General features: G+C 44.6%; 1 protein-coding gene across 1 annotated transcript; it reads right to left on the reverse strand.

Annotated features, from left to right (window-relative positions):
• Window positions 1-845: 845 nt before the first annotated feature.
• Window positions 846-14198, reverse strand: PPEF2 (protein phosphatase with EF-hand domain 2). Its single transcript, XM_064711361.1, has 16 exons — window positions 14138-14198; window positions 10906-11033; window positions 10301-10358; window positions 9639-9814; window positions 8505-8619; window positions 7614-7660; window positions 7046-7212; window positions 6926-6962; window positions 6692-6841; window positions 5699-6019; window positions 4773-4958; window positions 4008-4150; window positions 3379-3485; window positions 2293-2456; window positions 1654-1741; window positions 846-1423 (listed from the first exon to the last, which is right to left on the reverse strand). The coding sequence occupies exons 1-16, from the start codon at window positions 14196-14198 to the stop codon at window positions 1242-1244; spliced, it is 2130 nt and encodes a 709-aa protein (XP_064567431.1). The 3' UTR covers window positions 846-1241.
• Between the last annotated feature and the right edge of the window lie 5376 nt (window positions 14199-19574).

Consider the following 19574-nt stretch of genomic DNA (forward strand, 5'->3'; position numbering starts at 1 on the left):
CATGTCATGGAGAGAGACCTGCTTTTCCCCTCAGTGCCAAAGTCACCAAAAATAACTGAAACAAAAAACAGTGTTCTGCAGTAGGAGTTTGTACAGCAGAAAAAAACACGGAAGGGGCAAAATCAGTTTGTTCATTAGCCATCAAAATTAATTCCATTAATTAAATTTGAAGGATGGAAAAATAGAAATACAGCTGCAATATGCTGGGACCCCTATTGTGCATTTGAGAGTGTGTGTGGAAGCATGATTCCATTACAATTGAAAAAGCATATGTGGAGCTCTAGCTAAGGGGGAACAGGATTAGTTTCCTTTTGGAAGCATAGTTCCAGTTACTAAACTGTCTGCACTGGGCAATGAGCTCTGTAAGAAATTGAATGAGGCTAGAATTCTGTTTTGGAGGCTGGGGTAGCAGTCTTGAGTCTTCTGCCATGGGGCCCCTGCTAGATGGTGCTGCTTGTATTTGAGAACCACATTGTTTCTTGTTTTGCAAACTTCTCATTCCACCCCACTTCACAAGCTGGATCCCACCATGCTTTGAAAATAACAAACCTGCAGCATCGGCTCCCTAGCAGGGAGCTACTTGATCTACTGCCCTGGGCTTTGAAAATGAAATTACCTCAATAGATTTTTTAAACAAGTCCCCCTGCTAGAGACAATGTTGTACATTTGAGGTATTTTTCCAACATTCTGCTCTACTGTGTGTACTTAGTAGCTCCAAACTTCCAGAGCAAGCTTACCACAGCAGAGGAACACCAGCAGGGAAGTAGGTGTCATCACTGGAACAGCACTGCTGCTCACAGAGTTAACTAGAGAAAAAATAAACAGCCAAGCAACAGCAGTCTGGAAAAAAGGTTTATTAAAAGGAAAGCTGCAATCAAACAGGTGCTACCTCATTAAAACACGGCCTACATGTAATACATTGACTTCCACTTTACTGCTCTTCAATACACCCGTAACATCCTCTCACATTGACAAGAGAAGCTAAGTTGCATCTTCCCTTTGAGTGGGAAACTATTTAAAACACAGCTTGTTTTAAAAGCAGTCTGAATTGAAGTGCAATTCATCTATTTCACCTGTTAGCCTCCCCAGATGGGTCACAGCTGTCACCTACAGTGATCTCTGTTTTGGGCACCTGCCTCCCCTTTCCCTGCTTGCCATCTGCAGGCACACTCTAGGTTAGGTGGGACAGTCCTGGCTTTGTAGAAATCAAGGCATGGGACATGGCAGCTCCCGGCAGGTTCTCACGACGGGCACTGTCTGACCAGGCGGAAGGCTTCCAGGAACTCGTTGAAGTCAATGTTCCCATCCTTGTTGAAGTCAATGCTGCGAACCAAGTCATTAATGCCATCATCCGTGAGTTCAATGTTCATGTGGGAGCTGAACAGCTTCCAGGTTTGCTGGAATTCCTCAAAGGAGATGAGACCTGCAGAGGAGCATTTAACGTGCTGCAGCTACATCTCCTAATGTGGAGAACACTGACTAAAACACAGCTCAGAGCAGCAGAAGCATAATACAAATTGACATTGCAGAAGTGTGGGAGGGAGCAGGACCACCCAAGCCTAAATAAAAACACATCTGTACATACTAAAGCAAACTCCAAAGCAGAAGGGATCACAGAAGGCAGTGATCAACAGCCCCTGCACAACTGCTTACCTGAATGGTCTCTGTCTATGATCCTGAATATGGTCTCTAAGTTGGATCTGTTTCGATAAATGACTTCCAGCAAGCTGGACTGGATGTGCTGAAAGACATGATCACAGTTTTTATCCTGACAACACCTCTCCTGTCTCTGAGTTGTTACTGCAGATGTCTCCACAAGCAAGAATATTTTTTGCTCTCAAGAACTTGCCAGCAGTGCCTTATCAACCAGGAGTGTGATGACTGGACCCTTCGGCATCTGCAGAACAGACCATCAGCAACTTGTCCCTTCCCATTGGCGCTCTTCTGGGCTAACAGTGAACCAGGTTGCATTTTATAACCACTGCAGAGCTGCATTTGCTGTGTGTAATTAAGAAACTGCTACTTGGAGAGTGAAATACAGTTTTCCTACTCACCAGCCTGCATCCAAATTGTCCCTAAATTTTGATTTCACATCCGTCATCTCTTTGTAAAAATGGGCTGGGTGCCTCAGGACTATTTGAGCTCAGGTAAAACTTCCTATCAACTTCAGTGTGATTTCAGGTTATGCAGGGAGAATCCACTGTCCTTTTGTACTACAATTGATTTGTATGTGCCAGGGATCTGGTGAGAGCTGCTCACATCATGCTTTGATGGAAGGGGCTGAGTGCTTACCTCTTGGCTCCTCTGCTCCATGGCCAGGTCATCCAGCCAGGATTTGTACTCCAGCATGCCGTCCTCGGCGCTGCGCACCAGCTGCGGCCTCAGCATTCGCCAGGGCAGTCCCAGCCGCAGCACTGACTCCACTGCTGTCGCCCAGTTGCTCAGAGTGATCTTTCCTGTACACAAAAGGGAGACACCTCTGGCAGCGGAAAGCACGTGAAGGCAAAGACAAAGCCTAAAACAGTGACACACAGTCTAGGTGCTGCTTGACAGCACAGCATTATTTTGCAGTGCAGGCACACATACACTTCCTACCCAAGCCTCAGCAAGGTTTTCATCATTGCAACATAGCAAGGCTTATGATGCTGCAAGCATCTGAACAAATGCAGGACACTAACTTTGGGTATTTCATTAGAAATTTGCAGCCCACTGCCCATTTTAGCAGCAGCTGTAACAACTGAGCTGGATCCCTATGAACAGTTTTACTACCAGGGAAGAAAGCAAGAAAGCAGTTCTCTCAATGAGCAGTTCTGCCAGCCACCATATCCCTTTTCTCCCCTGTCCACCAGTGGACAGTTCTCAGCAACATCTCTTGGTCACTGCATCAACACAGCACTCCTGTCTCCCACAGAGGTCTGAACTCTCAGCTCCTTCCTTAAGGCTCTGACAAAGACAACTGCCATTGAAGACATCCCTTGCTTTCCTCTTCCCAGTGATTTTAGACTTCAGAGATGAAGGGGCTCTAGAGACCACCCAGCCCTTCTCAACTGACACAACAGACACGTTCCCGGTCGTCTTTCCCCAGGCTTCATCAGCACTTCAGCTGCAAGGAGTTCTTCTAGGACCAGCCTTCATTACTGCACCTCAGGCTAATGACGTCCTGCTTTTTCAGCATCCCCACTTTGTGGTGTCTCTCCAAGGCATCCACAGAGACTGAGTAACAGCAAATGACCTCTGGCAAGGTCTGATACAGCCTCCCCATGACAGCTGGTGACACCTGTCAGTGAGCAGTCTCCGAGCCAGCCACAAACTCAATGTAGTCTCTTCAGCCCTATCCGACCAGGCAATGAACTCGCACGTCCCTCAGCTCTGGGTTACCTGTATTGTCCCTGTCGTAGGACTTGAAGGCACTGATGAGGGCTGAGGTGTGAGCAAAGAGCTTTTCCCGCAAGGCTCGAAAGGCTGACTCCTCTACTCTGCTGATTCTGGAGGATGCAGAACAGAGAGAAGCACTTGAAGGACTTGCCCTGAATCACAAGAAAAACTGCACCTTCCCTCCCAGTCCTCTACCTGGCTTGTCCATGGATTGCCCACACAACTGCTCTGCACAGCTACAGCTGCATCTCAGTGCTTGTGACAAGGCACTGCATGCCCAGGGCACAGTTCCCTGCAGCTGATGCCACGAATCCCTGCATTCATTTGTGAAGTAACAACCCAAAAGAGAGCTTCAGCAAAGGTCAAAAGTTAAAACCTGACATGGAAAAGAGGAGCTGAAAAAAATCAGCAAGCTTTAGAAAAATCCCCTTGGAATTTTGTTAATAATCCCTTCTCAACCCTTGAGCTTTCCTCAGTAACTTCAAGTACAAAGCATAATCCCTCCTGTAGAGCTTTTCTTTAGAAAAATCAAGCTTTGAAACTTCATCTCCAGAGTCAAACTTTCTAAAAGCTCATAAATTTTTCCCTTAGGGAATTTTGACTTGGCAAATAGAGCAACTAGAAAGCCTTGCCTTTGGGTCATAGTGAGCAAATGGGCTGTCTTGTTTGCTTGGTACTGAACAAAGTGGGGGATGAGGTCTGGTCCCAGCTTCACATAGGCTCCCCTGTTACTGCCAATCTCATAGTAGTTTGAGGCTGAGAAGATGGTCAGCACCTAATCCCAAAAAAAGGGCATTTGCAGTCAGTACATTCATCCTGTAATATTGATATACATGTAAACAATAGACCCAATCCCCTCCAGAGTCCACAGACTGTGAAAGCATCTATGTTGTATGGAGAAGAGGGAGAGCCAGGTGGCAGCTGGCCTGGAAGCCATGCAGGTGTGAGTTCCTTGTGGGTGGCACTGGTCACATGTGGATCTGGCCACATGTTGGGCTTCTGCAATTTTCCTGTGCTCTTTCCCAACAATTCTGCTCTCCAGAATCCGAGTGCCCTGATGAAGCCACAGATCTGACTGCATCTTCTGAAAACAGAACTTGGCTGCAGCAGCTCAGTAGCACCCTTTTGTAGCTCATCTGCAGGAGCAGCTGCACTAAGTGGGGGCCATGGCACAAGTGGGTTCAGATATTTTCTCAAGCACCACACACAAGGACACAGTTTGCCTGTGCATCCATGTCCCCACACTTCAGTTAACTCCCAATAGGACTGTTCAAGGATTTTGCACGTGCTTAAAGCCCCACTGGAAGAAATGCAGAACTGAGACAGCCACCCCCCCCCAGAAACCCCATTGTGGCAGGATGGAAACCCAAGTGCCCTTCACACCACCCCCAGCTGACCTTGCGGCTGTGACAGAACTCGTAGCCCTCCTGCTTGCACTCGTGAGAGCGGATCAGGAACTGCAAGCTGTACTTTTCAAGGAACTTCTCTGTCACATCAGGCCCAAAGTAGCAGCCACCACCTCGCACCTTATTTTCTCTGCAGCCCTCCTGAGGCATGGGGTCACTCCAGAGGATGTCTAAAACCTGAAAGGATTGGCAAAGTTCACTAAGAAAATACACCTCAGTCTCGGAATCCCTCCCTACACTGCTGCTATAACCAGAGTGCAAAGGAACAGACAGTTTTCCTGCATTCCAGCTGAAGACTCTCACAGACCTGGGCCACCTCAGAACTGGCAATATTGTTGGCCATGAGCTACAGGCACATCCAAAGTGTCTGGGGAAAGAGGGATGTGCATTAGTCAAGCCTGATACAAGCTTTGCCTCTGCTAGCATTAAGATGTCCAAGAGCCTTCCCTATCTTTCTCCATCCCAAAACACAAGTCCCAGGGCAAGAACAACCAGCAGATCCTGAGATCCAGATTAGTAGGCTTAGTATAAAATGCCTTTGTTCTCTAGCCAGGTCCTTCCATAGCCTGCAGAAATACAAGTGCTAACTCAGTAATCACTGTGTGGATTAAGGCCTAATCCCTTTAACTCTGACTTCAGTATACAGTGCTACAGAGAAAAGGTGTGCAGCACTGGAAGGTGACATGTAATGTCAACCAACTAACAGTGGTTTCAGAGTGCACAGAAGAGACTCCCAGTCTGGAAAAACAAGGAAAGGAAGTCCCCAGCTGCTCCTCCCAGGAGGTAACAAAGGTACCAACGAAACATCCCCATGGTCTCACAGAGCAGCCCTTCCTGGCCACCTACCACTGAATGACCAACTGCTGCAGGTGGCACCCACAGCACATCCAGCTCAGGACCCTGCTAAGACTCCTCACCTGCTTCCATTCCTCCTGGCGAGTCCAGCATGGTTCATCCGCATCCTTCAAGGAGACCATGCTGGAATAGGTGAGCTCCTCCGGCTCTGACTCGCTGATGTCCACCAGCCGGCGGCACGTGTCGATTTGCTCCTGCACCGTCTGCCGGAGCCACCTGGAGAACTCCCGCCTGTTGGCTGTGCTGGGAGCCTGGGCTGACTGGGGCTGCAGAGATAACCTGGGAGCTGCATCAGTGCCTGATTCGCTCTCCCCATTTATGGCCTGGATTTGTGGTTTTCCACTCGATTCCTTCCTTTTCTTCAGCCTTAACACAGAAACAAACTGAAAGATATGAGAGAAATGGAGCTGATAACACAGCATGAAACCCAGACCTCCAGCTCTAATGTCTTCCATTGGCAGACTTCAAGTGATCCAAGCCTCACTCCCTTCTTTCCATCAACTGCTCCTTGACTATGGGAAACTATTAGTGCCATTCTCTTAGACAAGCCATCCTGGGTTTGCAGCTGGGCCTCATGCGCATCACATCTCACTCTTCCTCATTGATTTCCTGCATACAGATTTCATCTGCAATGGGAACTATGCAGCAGAGCAAAGGAAGCATGAATGACTAATGCAAGAGTTGTGATTTTATTTGAAGAAGGAAAGGGGTATTTCCTAACTGAGTGAGTGAGGCAGAGGCAAGTTAAATGATTTATTAAACTCCTTCTGGAAGTCTAAGGGGTAAAAACAGGCTAAGCAACTGTGGGACAATGTCTCATCATCACTGCATTTTTACTTCAGCAGCAGCACATATTCCAGAAACCAACAGTGCTCCATTGCTTCACAGCTCCTGCACGCACACTAACCAAAGCCTATACCTAAACACAACCTTGTCTAGGAAGACCATCTGTTAGATTTGTCTTGTCAACAGCTAAGCTGGCATGTAGAAATGAGCTTCTCACTACAAATCAGCAACACTGTTGTCTCTTGCAATAACTGGAAAATAAAACCTACTCTGTTCCTTTGAATTTTCTCAAGCATGTCCAAGTCAGTGGTGTCAGAGATGCCCCCGTGAATAATGAGGACTTTCTGATCAATCAGGGTGGCCAGGGGCAGCCAGCAGAAGACATTCTGAAACATCTTCAAGATTTTCTTCCCATGCACCTGAGAGAAAGAAAAAAGAGATGAAGCATCCAGTCTTCTAAAGGCATATCTCACATGGTAAAGAAGACACAAACATAGGCCTACCTTGTATTTCTGCATCACTTCCTTGGTGAAACCATAGCTAAAGGAACAAGAGAAAGGAAGCTCAGTGGGATTTTGCACAAGGCCCTTGATATGGTTTTCAGCCCTGCACAGAAGCCGTACCGTAAGTTCACCATGTGGTCCTCGTGGTTCCCGCGGTTGAGATGAACCTCCTTGGGATAGATCAGGAGGAAGGTAAAGAGGATGACAAGGATCTCAAGGGACTGCTTGCCTCTGTCTACAAAGTCCCCATTGAACACGTAGGACTTGGAAGGGGAAGGAAGGCCATTCTGTAAAAGCAAGGAACAGGTGGATGTCTCCAGAGAGGCCTCTCCAAGGTGTCCATATGCCTTCCCCCCAGTTGCAGCCTCTCATTTCTGTCCTAGGTTACAACAGACCCTTGCTCATCTTTATACTGTGGGCCCCAGCAGTGAAATTGGCAGTCACAAAGAGTTGTCATTGGTATAAGCACTAGAAAAACACCCATTGGCACTAATAAAATGGACATGGATATCAGATTTTCTAGTAAGCAAGGGAATAAGCTACTGATTTGTTAAGCTATTTAAAACCAATCCAATTGTCTTGGAGAATTGTACATGAATGGCCCAATTCTGCAAACACTTCTCAACATGACCCATGAGATACCCATTGAAATGCCTGGACATCCTCCCTCTCTAAGTGTGGTGCCTACCTTGTAAAAGATGAGGAACAGGTCATCCAGCTGGCCATGTAAGTCTCCTGACAGGCACAAAGAGATGATTCACAATATGTTTACTTTGGACTTTAAAAAAACACCCAACACCTAACTTGCTACGAACTAGGTCCTTTATAAATTAATAAGCACAGAAATACTTTGGGAAGCACAAGCCTAGAGGAAAAGGACACGATGTAAGGCAAGGCTTGAGCAGAAATCTGAGAAGGACAATAAAAAAAACCTATACCATCTGCTGAAGACTGATTTAGAAGCTTTGGTCATTTATCTCATGTGATGGCACATCCTGGCACAAGATTGTCATTATGTGGGAGAAAGCTTAGCATTCAAAATTACCATCTAATTGTCATTTAACATAATATTGGAGAGAGGGGTTTGTTTTCCAGAGGCTGACTGCATGCAAAAGTCTGTACTATGTATTTTTCATAAATATCTCAACATTTTAACATTAGAGTAGGAAAAAGGTAAAAAGCTTTTTCTCAAATTTACTTATACAATGCAAAGATGCATTGACATTCTGGATCTGCATGCACGTGCTGGTGCTCACCCAGAAAGGCTCCAGGATTTTGTTTTCAAATAATCCCAGACCACAGAACAGGTCAGACCACTACCAAGTTCTGTGACCAGTCCTCAGCTGGATGTGATTTCCGTGGTTTAGTAAAACAACTCCAAGTTTGGGGTGAGACAAAAAAGACCACCTGGGTATTTCAGACAGACCCAGCTGCCTGTCAAGGCACCACACACTTTGCTTATAGAGAGCATTGTGTTCCACGTTCAGTACAGAGGGGGGCATTGTGCTCTCACTATCACTCTCTTTCTGCCCCACCCTCCCATAGGAGCATTCCACCCTGGAGGCTGCAAGGGACCCACCACACACGGTGATCTCCTCGATGTAGCAGGTAGAGACATGACTGATGTTTGGCAACTGCTTGAGGTGCTTCCTGGTCTCATGCAGGAGGTTTAAGACATAGCGAGCATGGAGCTGCTACTAGGAGAAAGTAAAAGGATTAAAGCAGGAAATCAGTGGCCTCTGAGCAGCACCACTGTGGCTGTAAAGACTCCACCAGGATAGCCTGGGTGGTAGAAATTCTCCCTGGAATGGCAGTCTATACTGACCTATGGGCTTACAAACAAGATGAGGGAAATATTGGGAAACAGCAGGATGGCAGACACTTGCACAAGGCAGCCCAGCCTCAGCACTGAGAGGGCTGGCAAAGCAACCCTAGAGCCTCAGCACCTTGTGGACAAGGCTATACCCACTAGGCCACACCACCTCCAGGAGCAGCAGAAATTCCAGTCCAACATCACAGGTAACAAAGTTGCTCCTCTTGTTCTTTCTTAGCTTTTCCACTTTGAACAGTCTATGAGTTTCCACGTGTCCTGCAGTGATAGATATGCTCAAAGCCAGGGCATAGGCATTTAATACAGCAGGGACATGAGACACCTTTGGGTTAGAAGTTCTCTTTGGAGTAGGGATGTTTTGGCCTATTTTGAGGTTCAGCATATCAGCTGAGGGATGGCAGCAGAACACTGCAATTGTATGAACGCTTGTCTTGTTAGTTCTGGAGTGGTACTCAACTTCCTTATCAAAAAACTCACAATTTACATTTTAAACCAGAGTCCAAGTTGCATAACACAAAACATTGTAATTGGCTGTTTTCCTCTGGGCCATCCTATACCTATTTACAAATTGAGAAATTTGAACAAAAAATTATGAAAAGTCTCAACATGAGCTGTTGCTGATTTCTCCCTTTAAAAATGAAATTCAGGTAAATATTGGTACACCTCTACGTAAAGTGTTCCATTTTGTCAGGAGTACATTATCAGGAAGAACATTTCTATGGCATTAGGAAGTACCATATAGTTTCCAACCCCATTTTGTTTAACAGCCAGCCTTGTTATACTCCAGTCAACTGAGCTTGGTAAGAAAGTTAAGACCAAATTATCTGTCCTACAACCCTGTTCAGAGAAGGGTAGAGCATGGTACCTTTTTGGGATCCTTACCTGTTTCTGTTGGAAAGCTTCCAGCAAGGCCGTGGCATGGTCAGGGAGGAGTGGGAAAGAGAGATGGGGTCCGGTGTAGGAGTCTGGCACCTCTATGGATTCATAGTCACAGTATTTTTCCAGCTCTGCCTCTTTGTAACTTTCCCCACTTACAAACATGCGACTGATAAAATCCCCTGGACAGCAGATTTATGGGGTTGATTTAAAAAATTAAAAAAAAAAGAGAAACACACAAAAAAGTAGTTAATTGGCTCCAGGTACCATGCTAGTAATTTGTTACAGAAGAGCTGTTTAGTTAGGCTGGCACTCAGGAGCAATTGCAGCCGTGGATGCTGGGTACTGCTTGGCACTGCTACAAAACTTGCAGTGGGGGAAAGGCTGCAAGAGACAAATGTCCATGTGCAGTGTGCACCGTTCTGCCACTCTGTGACAACATACCGAACCTTTATGCCTCCTTCCAGCTCCTAAGAGCAGGCATTGCCCCACATCCCTTACACAGCTCATAGTCTCCAGACAATTCACTCTCTAATCCTGATGCTGTCAGTCTTGGGACTTGGCTACATGTGCCATCCTGAAGATTGCCCAGCACTGGGCAATGAATTATACAAGGTTCAGCCTTCAGAGCTGCAGGTGCCACATCTACAAAGAGCACACAAACTTACTCTCTTTGCTGCTGCTTGGTGTGAACTGGTCCATGAGGTAACTGAAGAAGTTGTGAAGCTGCAGGAAGAGGGAGAGCCCATCATTCACCCCGGAATGAAATCGAACAGAGTAGCAACCTATCATAATCATCTTCCTGGAAGTTTTACCTCTGCCCTCCTCATGCTGTCTGGTACATATAGCAACTCTCACTGTACCAATTTAAGTTTTGACTTTCTTAAGATGAAGTCAAAACAGTGGCTTTACCTTCAGCCACAGGCAGAAGTATGCTATGAGCCCTTCCTCTCCCTGCAAAGCAGGCATGTAAGAGAATTTTAATCAAAGTTAAAACATAACAAACCAAATAGACTTGCCTGTTGTGTTCAGACTCCAGAAAAGCTCTTAAGAGCCTTAAATGGCTCTTGGGGCTTGCTTTTGGGGTTTATTACTTTGTTTTATGCAACACAAGCAGCCAGGGAATTAATAGGTTAAAAAGGGGCAGGAAACCCAGTCCCTGGCCCACTGAAGCACTTAGAGGGTGACCAGCTAGCACCCAAAAAGGCAGAGTCTGGCACAGAAACCACATTGCTATGTGTTTTCCTACCTGCTCTTTTCCTCAGCACCATACCTTGATCTGGTCCTGCTCGCAGGAATACTCAATGGATTGAAAGATTCTCCAGGTGCAGCGGCGGCGCATTTCCAGCCGAGCCACGTGGCGCCGATACCACTGCTGGATCAAGACAGCTGCCTTGAAAGCTGGGAGACAAGAACAGAACCAGGCTTCTGAGCAGCACTGCCTGCAGCTGAGGCACCTGCAGCAGCTCCTTCTCCACCTCTGAACATGGAGGAGAACCTTTCCTTTTCAGGAAGAAGTTACCAGGAATTGTATTCTTGTGCCTAAGGGCAAAAAATCTCTTTTTGCCTTCTTTCTTGCAAGAGGTTGACCTGACCCTGCCTGCCCAGAGACCTCTGAAGCACTTCCAACCATTGCTGCTTCAGCACCAGTGTTAACAACAAATTACGAAGGCCTGTAAGCCCTAACACGTTCTTCCATATTATTAGACAATATCCTCCCTTTCTACCTACTTTGATAATTTTTATGTCCCTCTTACCATCTCTAGGTGCTGGGTCTTCAGGAAACCAGAAATTTAACTGAGGCCATGCAAAGAGTTGGGGGAAGACTGGATACCAAGTTTCCTTCTAGAGCCTAAAAAATGTGGGGATTTTCTATCTCTCTTTATGCCAAATAAATACCTTAGCTTTTGCAGTTGTGGAAAAGCTTTAGAAGGACTCTACACTAGCATAAATATCAACATACCATTACCTTACAATAAAATAAAGACAAAACTACACCCACAGTGAAAAAGGGGAGGCAAAACTTTGGCCATTAATGGCACAGAATGAATGAGATGCCAAAATTTCCAGGTACCTATTTGATGTTCAAGCCACAGCCAGTGCTGACATCAGATGCTTCCCACCAAATTATGGCTATCTGCCCTTTGATCTTTTAAACACAGCCTCTGTATTCTCCCAGTTCCAGTGTGTTCCCTTCAAAAATTATTTCAGATGGGGTGAGTGCATATTTCAAGTGAAGTACATTGGTGTACTTTCACATTTTGTTTTTCAAGTTCTGCCACAAAATTTTACCTCTAGAATCTCTCATTCTCTTTAGCTGTCCTTGATCCCACTCGGACCAGCTCTGCTTCTTGACATCTCTCTTTGGATTACACTGCATCCCTTCCTGTTCCTTTCTGGGGCCCCACCCATGAGCCCTACACTTAAAACATCTTCTAACACTGCTTCTCTGTCATCTTTAGCTGAGGTGGGAAGGGATGACTGCTATATCCACAAGCTGGCTTCAAAACCCAAGGGAAACAACACAGGTAGGGAACTAGGCCTGCTCACCAAAGCAGGGAGAGCAATGGGAGGTGTGTGGGAAAATCTTCATTAAAAAAAGAAAAATCCTCACCCCCTACCCAAAGGCTTCTATACTGAGAAATAATATTAATTCAGTCAGCTTGCATTAATTACATAACAAATGGCCCTCCAAGTACTTCAGCAGGAGACAGCGACCTTTGCCTAATGAAGGTATCTCAATGGATTATACACTGAAAATAATAATCCTTTTAAATCATTATTCTCTTTCAGCACTGGGAATTGCAGAGCACAAAGAAGGAAGACCTACAGCTGCTCTTCAGCAGAGGTGTGAGAGAACCTCAAGTTGTGGGCAAGAAGGTAAGATTTGGCAAGCCTTAACTCAGGAATAAGTTCTGTATTCTTTGCCTTCTCTCTTGCTGAGAAAATGCTTACTGATCTGCTGGGCTGTGAAGAAATTCCTTGTGATAACTCTACACATACCAATGAAAACCAAAATCTTAGAAACAGTAAAAACTTACGCCTATGAGAGACATGTTATCAAGTGCACAGTTAACATAAATACCACCATTAACAGCATTTAAGCCCCAGATAGGCAAGGCACTGGTTTTGACTCTGCTTTTATGGAGACTGACTGTGCAATTGAAAAAGCCAGGTATTCTAATTTAGCAGTTTACCTGGGTGAGTTATATCTGGCAGTGTTTGTATCATTTTGGGAAAAAGAAATGAACAGAGAAAGACTTATCCACATTTTCTGATGATCTAAACCATGTATCATATAAGCTGCTGAAAGCATAGCAAAGTGGCAGCACATAAACCAGACTACACTCCAAGGCAGGGCCAGTTGAACAGCTCTGCTCCAACACTGTCCTTTGAAAACAGCTTTCAAAGACCTTGGACAGGGGGAACAGGGATGAGATCTGGCGCGCTGCATTTGGCCACCAAGTCCTAAGCAGCTGCCCTACTGCAAGTGGCCAAATCTGAGGCATGTTGAGAGCCAAAGTCTACAAATTCAGAGAGGCTTTACTGCTGTGGGAAACTTGCTCAGCTATCAGATGTAATATAAAGTCTCAAATAAGTAACTAGTGTTGTGTTACACTTGCTCATCTTAAAATAACCCTGAATTTGTTGGGAAAGTCCATGGACCTCTGGTGCTATGGGTGACAGGTAAGTCTAACTTAAATAAAAAGAGTTTTTCAATAGTGGATAGTAGCAAACAAAAGTGTGAGTCACAACCTTATCCCCACTTCCAATCCTTATTCTCCAAATACTTGCAATCAGTTTGCCCCATCCTGCTGTTCTGCCAGTGGTCATGACTGCATTATTCAAACAAGGAAAAGACTGTTTATTTACTTTTTAGCTCTTCCTTATATCTAAGGTCTTCCTCATCAACTCCCTTTGCTCTGCAGCAGACACAGGCATACACCCACAAAATTAATACCTTTACAGAGGGCTTCAAAACATAAATCACCGCAACTTCGAGAGCCATAGACGTCTGGATTTTTAACAGAGATTAAGAGCACTTTGCTGATGTAATTTGACAAAGTGCACACTTTTTGCTTGACAGCTTTACATAGCCACACCATCTCACCTTCTTTGGAACTAGATTTATTTTGGCTGCACTAGCAAGAGCCTTGGAAAATAATCCAGGAGAAGCAGCAGGGGACATCTGTCTCACTGTCAGCAGACATAACAGCTGCATTACCCAGCAAGTGTTTCATCCAGCAGGTGTTGGTGCTAACTGTAGCTTTCTTCTCTAGTTAGGCTTGGGTGGATTTTAACCCACTCCTTGTCTAAATAGCTGTTATTTCCTCAAGCCTGTTGTCTTCTGCCTGACACCTAAGAATCCTTGTCACAGGATACTCAAAGACAGCCTCACTTCAATGATATGAAGAACACTCAGAGGAGAAACACATTCAATGCAACCTCCCAACAGCACATGCAGGAGAAAACAGGATAAGATCGCTTTTCTAAGAATCACTCACCATTTTCAGACTTCTGCAGGGAGTGCTTGTACTGGACATTTACAGAACTACCAGATCCCATGTTGTCCAACCAATGCTCCAACGTTGCAGAATGGCCCAGTGTCACCAAAAACACAAAAGAGATGCAGGGAAGACCATTTGGTCAGAATCAAAACAGCTGCAACATGTCTCACAGTGCCAAGAATCTACAATTAAATATATTAACACTTAATATCAATGATCAGAGGACCGCTCTTATGCCCAAGTACATTTTACACTACCAGATTTCTGCAGCTACTCCCAGACATTCAGATGTGGATTTCTGTCTCACTGCTTCACATTGCAAGTGAGCTTTATAAACAGGAATCAGTTCAGCACCTTTAGCTACCTGCATAAAAATAGGTATTGTGATTGTTTGGCAAACATATAAAAAGCTTTTCAATAATGATCAGGAACTACTAAAAAGTCATTAAGAAGTAGTATGTGCAGACAGACATTCTGTAGTGTAGACAAATATTCATAAAGTGCCCTGTAAAGGATAGCTCATTATGAGGGATGTACACAAACCTGATATTTAATCTAATCATAACTAGCAGGAAGCTAAGTCTAAAATAGCAATTAGCTATCAGAAGAAAATAGCCAGCTTTGTTAAACACTGCTTGCCTTCATTCTCATGCATCTGCTTGAGTGTGGGAGTGTATTATACCATCAGTTGCCAGTATAAAACAACAGACATCCAGACTTTAGTAAGCTCACTGCTGTGGAAGCTCTGGTCAGGGTAGACAGATCCTAATGGAAGACTAGGTCAATGTCTCCCAATGGAAGACTAGTGAGAGACTTTGAAGTCTCTCACTTTGAGGGTAACCAGAATGTCATTCACAGACATTTTCCCTCTGGAAAATAAACAGTCACTGCCAAAGCAGCTCCAGGCTGTATCACTGAAGAATTCGACAGATTTTTATTTTCCCCTGAAATTCAGGGAAGACAAAGCTGAGAAATGGAGGAAAAGAAATAAACACTTGTAGAAATGTTAAGGCTGGTGTTGGCAGGAGAACATAGCTCAAAGTATTTTGGAGGGTCAGGACAGAGTCACTAAAGAGGCACCTCTGCCCAGGAGAAGTCCTCCTCCTTTCCTCACTTCCTGCAATCCTTTTGCCTCCTTCAATCTCTTTCCACCTCACCCACGTCTTTCCTCTCAAAATAGCTCAGATCCGCACAAACAGTAATTGAAGGAGCGTGTCCGGTGTTGTGTAAGGTGAGTGATCCATGTTGGCTCAGGAAGGTGAGCCCTGCTCAGCCACACCGCAGCACCAGGAGGTTCTAAAGCACAGCAAAGCCTGCAACTCTCTCTCCCTTGCCCAGGATGCCCAGCTGTACAATGGCATCCTCACAGTGCCATAACCAGCTGACGCAACAGGGTACATCACAATGCTCTTAGCAAAATACCTACACTCTTGTTTTATTCTAACAGCATCATTTTATATCAATGGCACAGATTGCCTGAAATCGCTGCCAAATGACACCCAGTTTTACCTAGCTCCTTGCCTTCTTTGTGCTCAAACAATGCAAATACTCTGACAGCTTTCCAGATTATTAACTACTCCAAGGGACAATTGCACACAAAACTCACCAGTTATAGCTCTTGTTTGTAACCTCCAGTGCCAGGAAAACCATAGTTCAGGAAGAAGTTCAGAACTTCTGAACTTAGACCCATCTGGCCTATACAAAAATTTCACTTAATAACACAGATCTGAGGATTTCAACAAGTTTTAGGTTTCCAGAGAAGCAATGGTAAAAATTATAATTCTGAATTGGCCCCTTCCCCAAGAACTAGAACACTTCTACGTAACCTTGAAAACAATGGAGAACAAACCTGAAGCAAACACTCAAGTATGGTGTTTAGTACTTTGCCTGCTGAGGATGTGTTCAGGGTACCACCTGCCTGCTTTGATAAAACGTAACCATGGATTTGAAGTCACCTTTGGGAACAATTTTTCTCTTATTTCCTTCTCTCCCTGCAAAACAAACAGGCATTTATTTTGGGCAGCCCTACTTTAAACACATTTTTGCCATCCATAGTGAGGGATAGCCTAGTGTTAGTGTGCCCTAATTATCATATCATAAAAAGGCTTATCAACAGGTCCCTCCCAAGCAGTTGCTGGAGCCATGAACTTCATGTGTTGCCCTCAGATTTTTGTCAGGGCCACAACCTGAGCAAAGGAGCGCATAGGAATAAATCAGGCTCCAATGGAATCAAACCTGTTCCAGGGCTGGAAGGACTGAGGAAGAAACTGCTCAGCATCTTGGATCCTTCCTCATCCCCCCAGCAGTGACATGCACCTGTCCCTTCCTAAATTCCTGCACCTAAGAAACGGAAGAGGAACAGAGACCAATCAAGGGACAGACTCAAAGAGTGGATGAACTGAACATAAGCACCACTTCAGGTACAGGTTGTCTTAACTTACAGGTGAGAAACATGATTCATCTAGGAAACAGCCAGCTACCAAGCACTCCTTCCTCATCCTGCTCTTGCCTGCCACTCCTCTCCTACAGGAGTACTTCCTTTTCTCTGGTGTAATCAGGAGGCCTCTGCAACAGGTTTTCCTCACACCTCCTTTGCACTGGGCTGTCCCTGACACATGCCATGGCACAGAGCACCTGCCAGAGAACACCTACATTCTAAAACCAGGTGACAAAAGCCACCACACACACTTAAACCACCACTAAAGAGGCACAGACTTGAGAGGCCCACATGGACACAGACAACCAGTGGAACACCAAGTACAGGGCCTCAGGAGAAAGTCACGCACACATAGAGAAGATACACATTCCCTACCACTGGAGGTAATGTTTCACAGGCAAGAGAGAGACATAGTAGCCAGAATCCATGCACTTCCTGAGCCACTGGGGAACACCATTCTTGCAACTCTTCAAACACAAACAGAGGACTTGCTCAATAACACCATCTGGTACCCCATGAAATTCAGGCAAGGAAACCTTGCACAAATCCACTTGAGTCAAATGCCCCAAAACCCAAACTACAAAAGCCTAGGTACATTTCCTGGCTTAGCCTAATTATTTTAGCATCTCCAAAACCAAAGCAAGGGACAGCATTCTGAACCAAATCCAACACACTGGGTATTTGTGCACCTCATAGATCTTTGCAGAATGTGGTGCTCATCCTACAAGACCTGCCAGAAATAACTCAGTTAATGTGAAGCCTGCTTCTAGGAAAGGTGACATTTCATGCATCATGAACAGGATGCCCACTAACCTGACAGTTCTATAGACATTCCAGCAATGGAAGGAATAGGTGGGCAGAAAATGGAAGGCAACAGGAAGACATCACAGACTAAAAAGTTTACTACTAGGGAAAAAGCTAAAAGAGATGTTGGAGGGAAATCAATTTTAGGTTCTGCTAAAAGAAAAACAGTAAGAGTTTAAGAGCTACAGGTTATTTGAAAACCAAATACTTCTCCCAAGGATAACAATGCTAGCTAGCACTAGGGAAAGTGATGATCCTGCCTTGCCTCAGAGTAAATACCTCTGTATGGCCCACGTGCACATCAGACCTGGCACCACTTGTAGCTGCAAGCAAGATGGTGAAAGTGTGTTTTATTTCAAACACACAACCACACAGTTACTGCAGTGCCAAAAAGGGGAATTGCAGATACCAAACTCCCAAATGCAGCTTTATACACACCTTGGCATACAAAAAGGATATTTTATCTTAAACTTTAAGCTACTTCTGAACACAATACCCTGTTGCCAAGAATTAAAAAGAAAAATGCAACTTACCTTGCCAAGTCCTAATTTATGGATTTGTTGAGACAAACACAACTGAAGCTCTTCACTCGATAAATTTTGGTTGTGTTCAGTACCCAAATGATCGCTGATTTCTGATGCTATTTTTTAGTTACAGATGCAAAATCTCCTCCTCAGAATCCAAATAGGAAAGTAAGATGTTCCCTTGGGCAGGCGGCACAACACAGGCCATGTCTCTGTGCACGTGCGACCCAGAGCTGGTGCAGACACTTTGATTTATTTACTGCCCAGTTATGAACAGACTTAAGAACCCTCTACCATGTGACACTTAATAAAGGCTACAGATCTCAACTGGATTAGGATTACTCAAGGGATTATGAATGAGAAATACAGCGTGTTGGCCTCTCATCCTCGGAGTCAGCTCTTACCCACTTGCAAGCTGCCCTCTGCTAAATGCAAGCTTCTGGAGGAAAAATAATTCCAAGTTTCACCCCTTATTTGTGTTGGGCTGAACAAGTATTTGGTGCTTCGTAGCTAGGGAATCTATAGAGCAGAAAGAAAAGGATGTGGAAAAAGCAATGATAATTTATCTTGTTTTATTACTTCACAATTCCAGGGCTTGAGAAAACAGGAAAATCACTGTTCTTTCCAGTCTTTAAAAAGTGCACACACAGAGCAGATGAAATCTCACACAGATATATGACCAGCAATCTATTCAAATACCTATAAATGATCCACTCCTTTTTTTTTATTTTTGAAAAAGCAATGTCCACAAAATCATAGAATACCAGGCAACAGAAATACTTCCAGGATGTTTTGGTCCAGTCTTTCTTGGTCAAAGACTCCCACAAAATATCCAAACCTACCAAAAAAACCCAATCACTGCTACATTTTAATGTTTCCAGCATTAAGATGGTTTTGTTTAAAGTATTAACACATCTCTGCATTTTTATCAAACTTCAGTTCTTATCACAAGTACCTTAGCTACTCACAGGTTAAGTATCTTACAACTTAGATATATCACTCAGCAGTTGATCAGTATTTATATTTTTAGCTTGTCATTAAACTAAAACCAGGAAGTTATATATCCTGTGGGTTAGCAGAAAAGCATTCAAGGTGGCAGAAAGGCTTTATTTGGTTGGCAGTCAGCCTCTTGGAGCGTTGGTTACCACAGAAAATGCAAGGCTTTCAAGAAAGTAATTTATAAGGAAAATAAAACAAACTACATTCCTCACCTGTTTAAACCACATAACCCCAAACAGCTGCTCAGCCACAGACACAACAGTGGAAGCAAATTGCTTCTTGAATACTCCTAGGTACTAACAACTTAAGACACTCCATATTGTACACATTGAAACAAACACTGGGCCAAATTTATATACCAGAGCATCTGGGTACACCCCTGCCAGAGGATCATCAGCCTAATGCTGCGGAGGTCAGAATGATTACACAAAGCCACACCTGTAAGGATCCTGTAACTGTGGGCAGCTGTTATTTAAAAGAAAACCTGGTGGGACCACAAATCAGTGCCTACTCAGTGAATTCAAGCAATGGCAATTTCTGGACTCTCAAAGATAGCGAGCATTTTAAAATCCTGCTCCAGGAACTCTTCTTCAGCTTTTTCATTGCCTGCTGTACATCTCTGTCTAAACTGGGTCAAGGCACAGCTTGCAGGACTTTTATCCAGGCAAGG

The sequence above is a fragment of the Zonotrichia leucophrys genome, chromosome 4 (assembly GCF_028769735.1).
Source record: "Zonotrichia leucophrys gambelii isolate GWCS_2022_RI chromosome 4, RI_Zleu_2.0, whole genome shotgun sequence".
NCBI lineage: Eukaryota > Metazoa > Chordata > Aves > Passeriformes > Passerellidae > Zonotrichia > Zonotrichia leucophrys.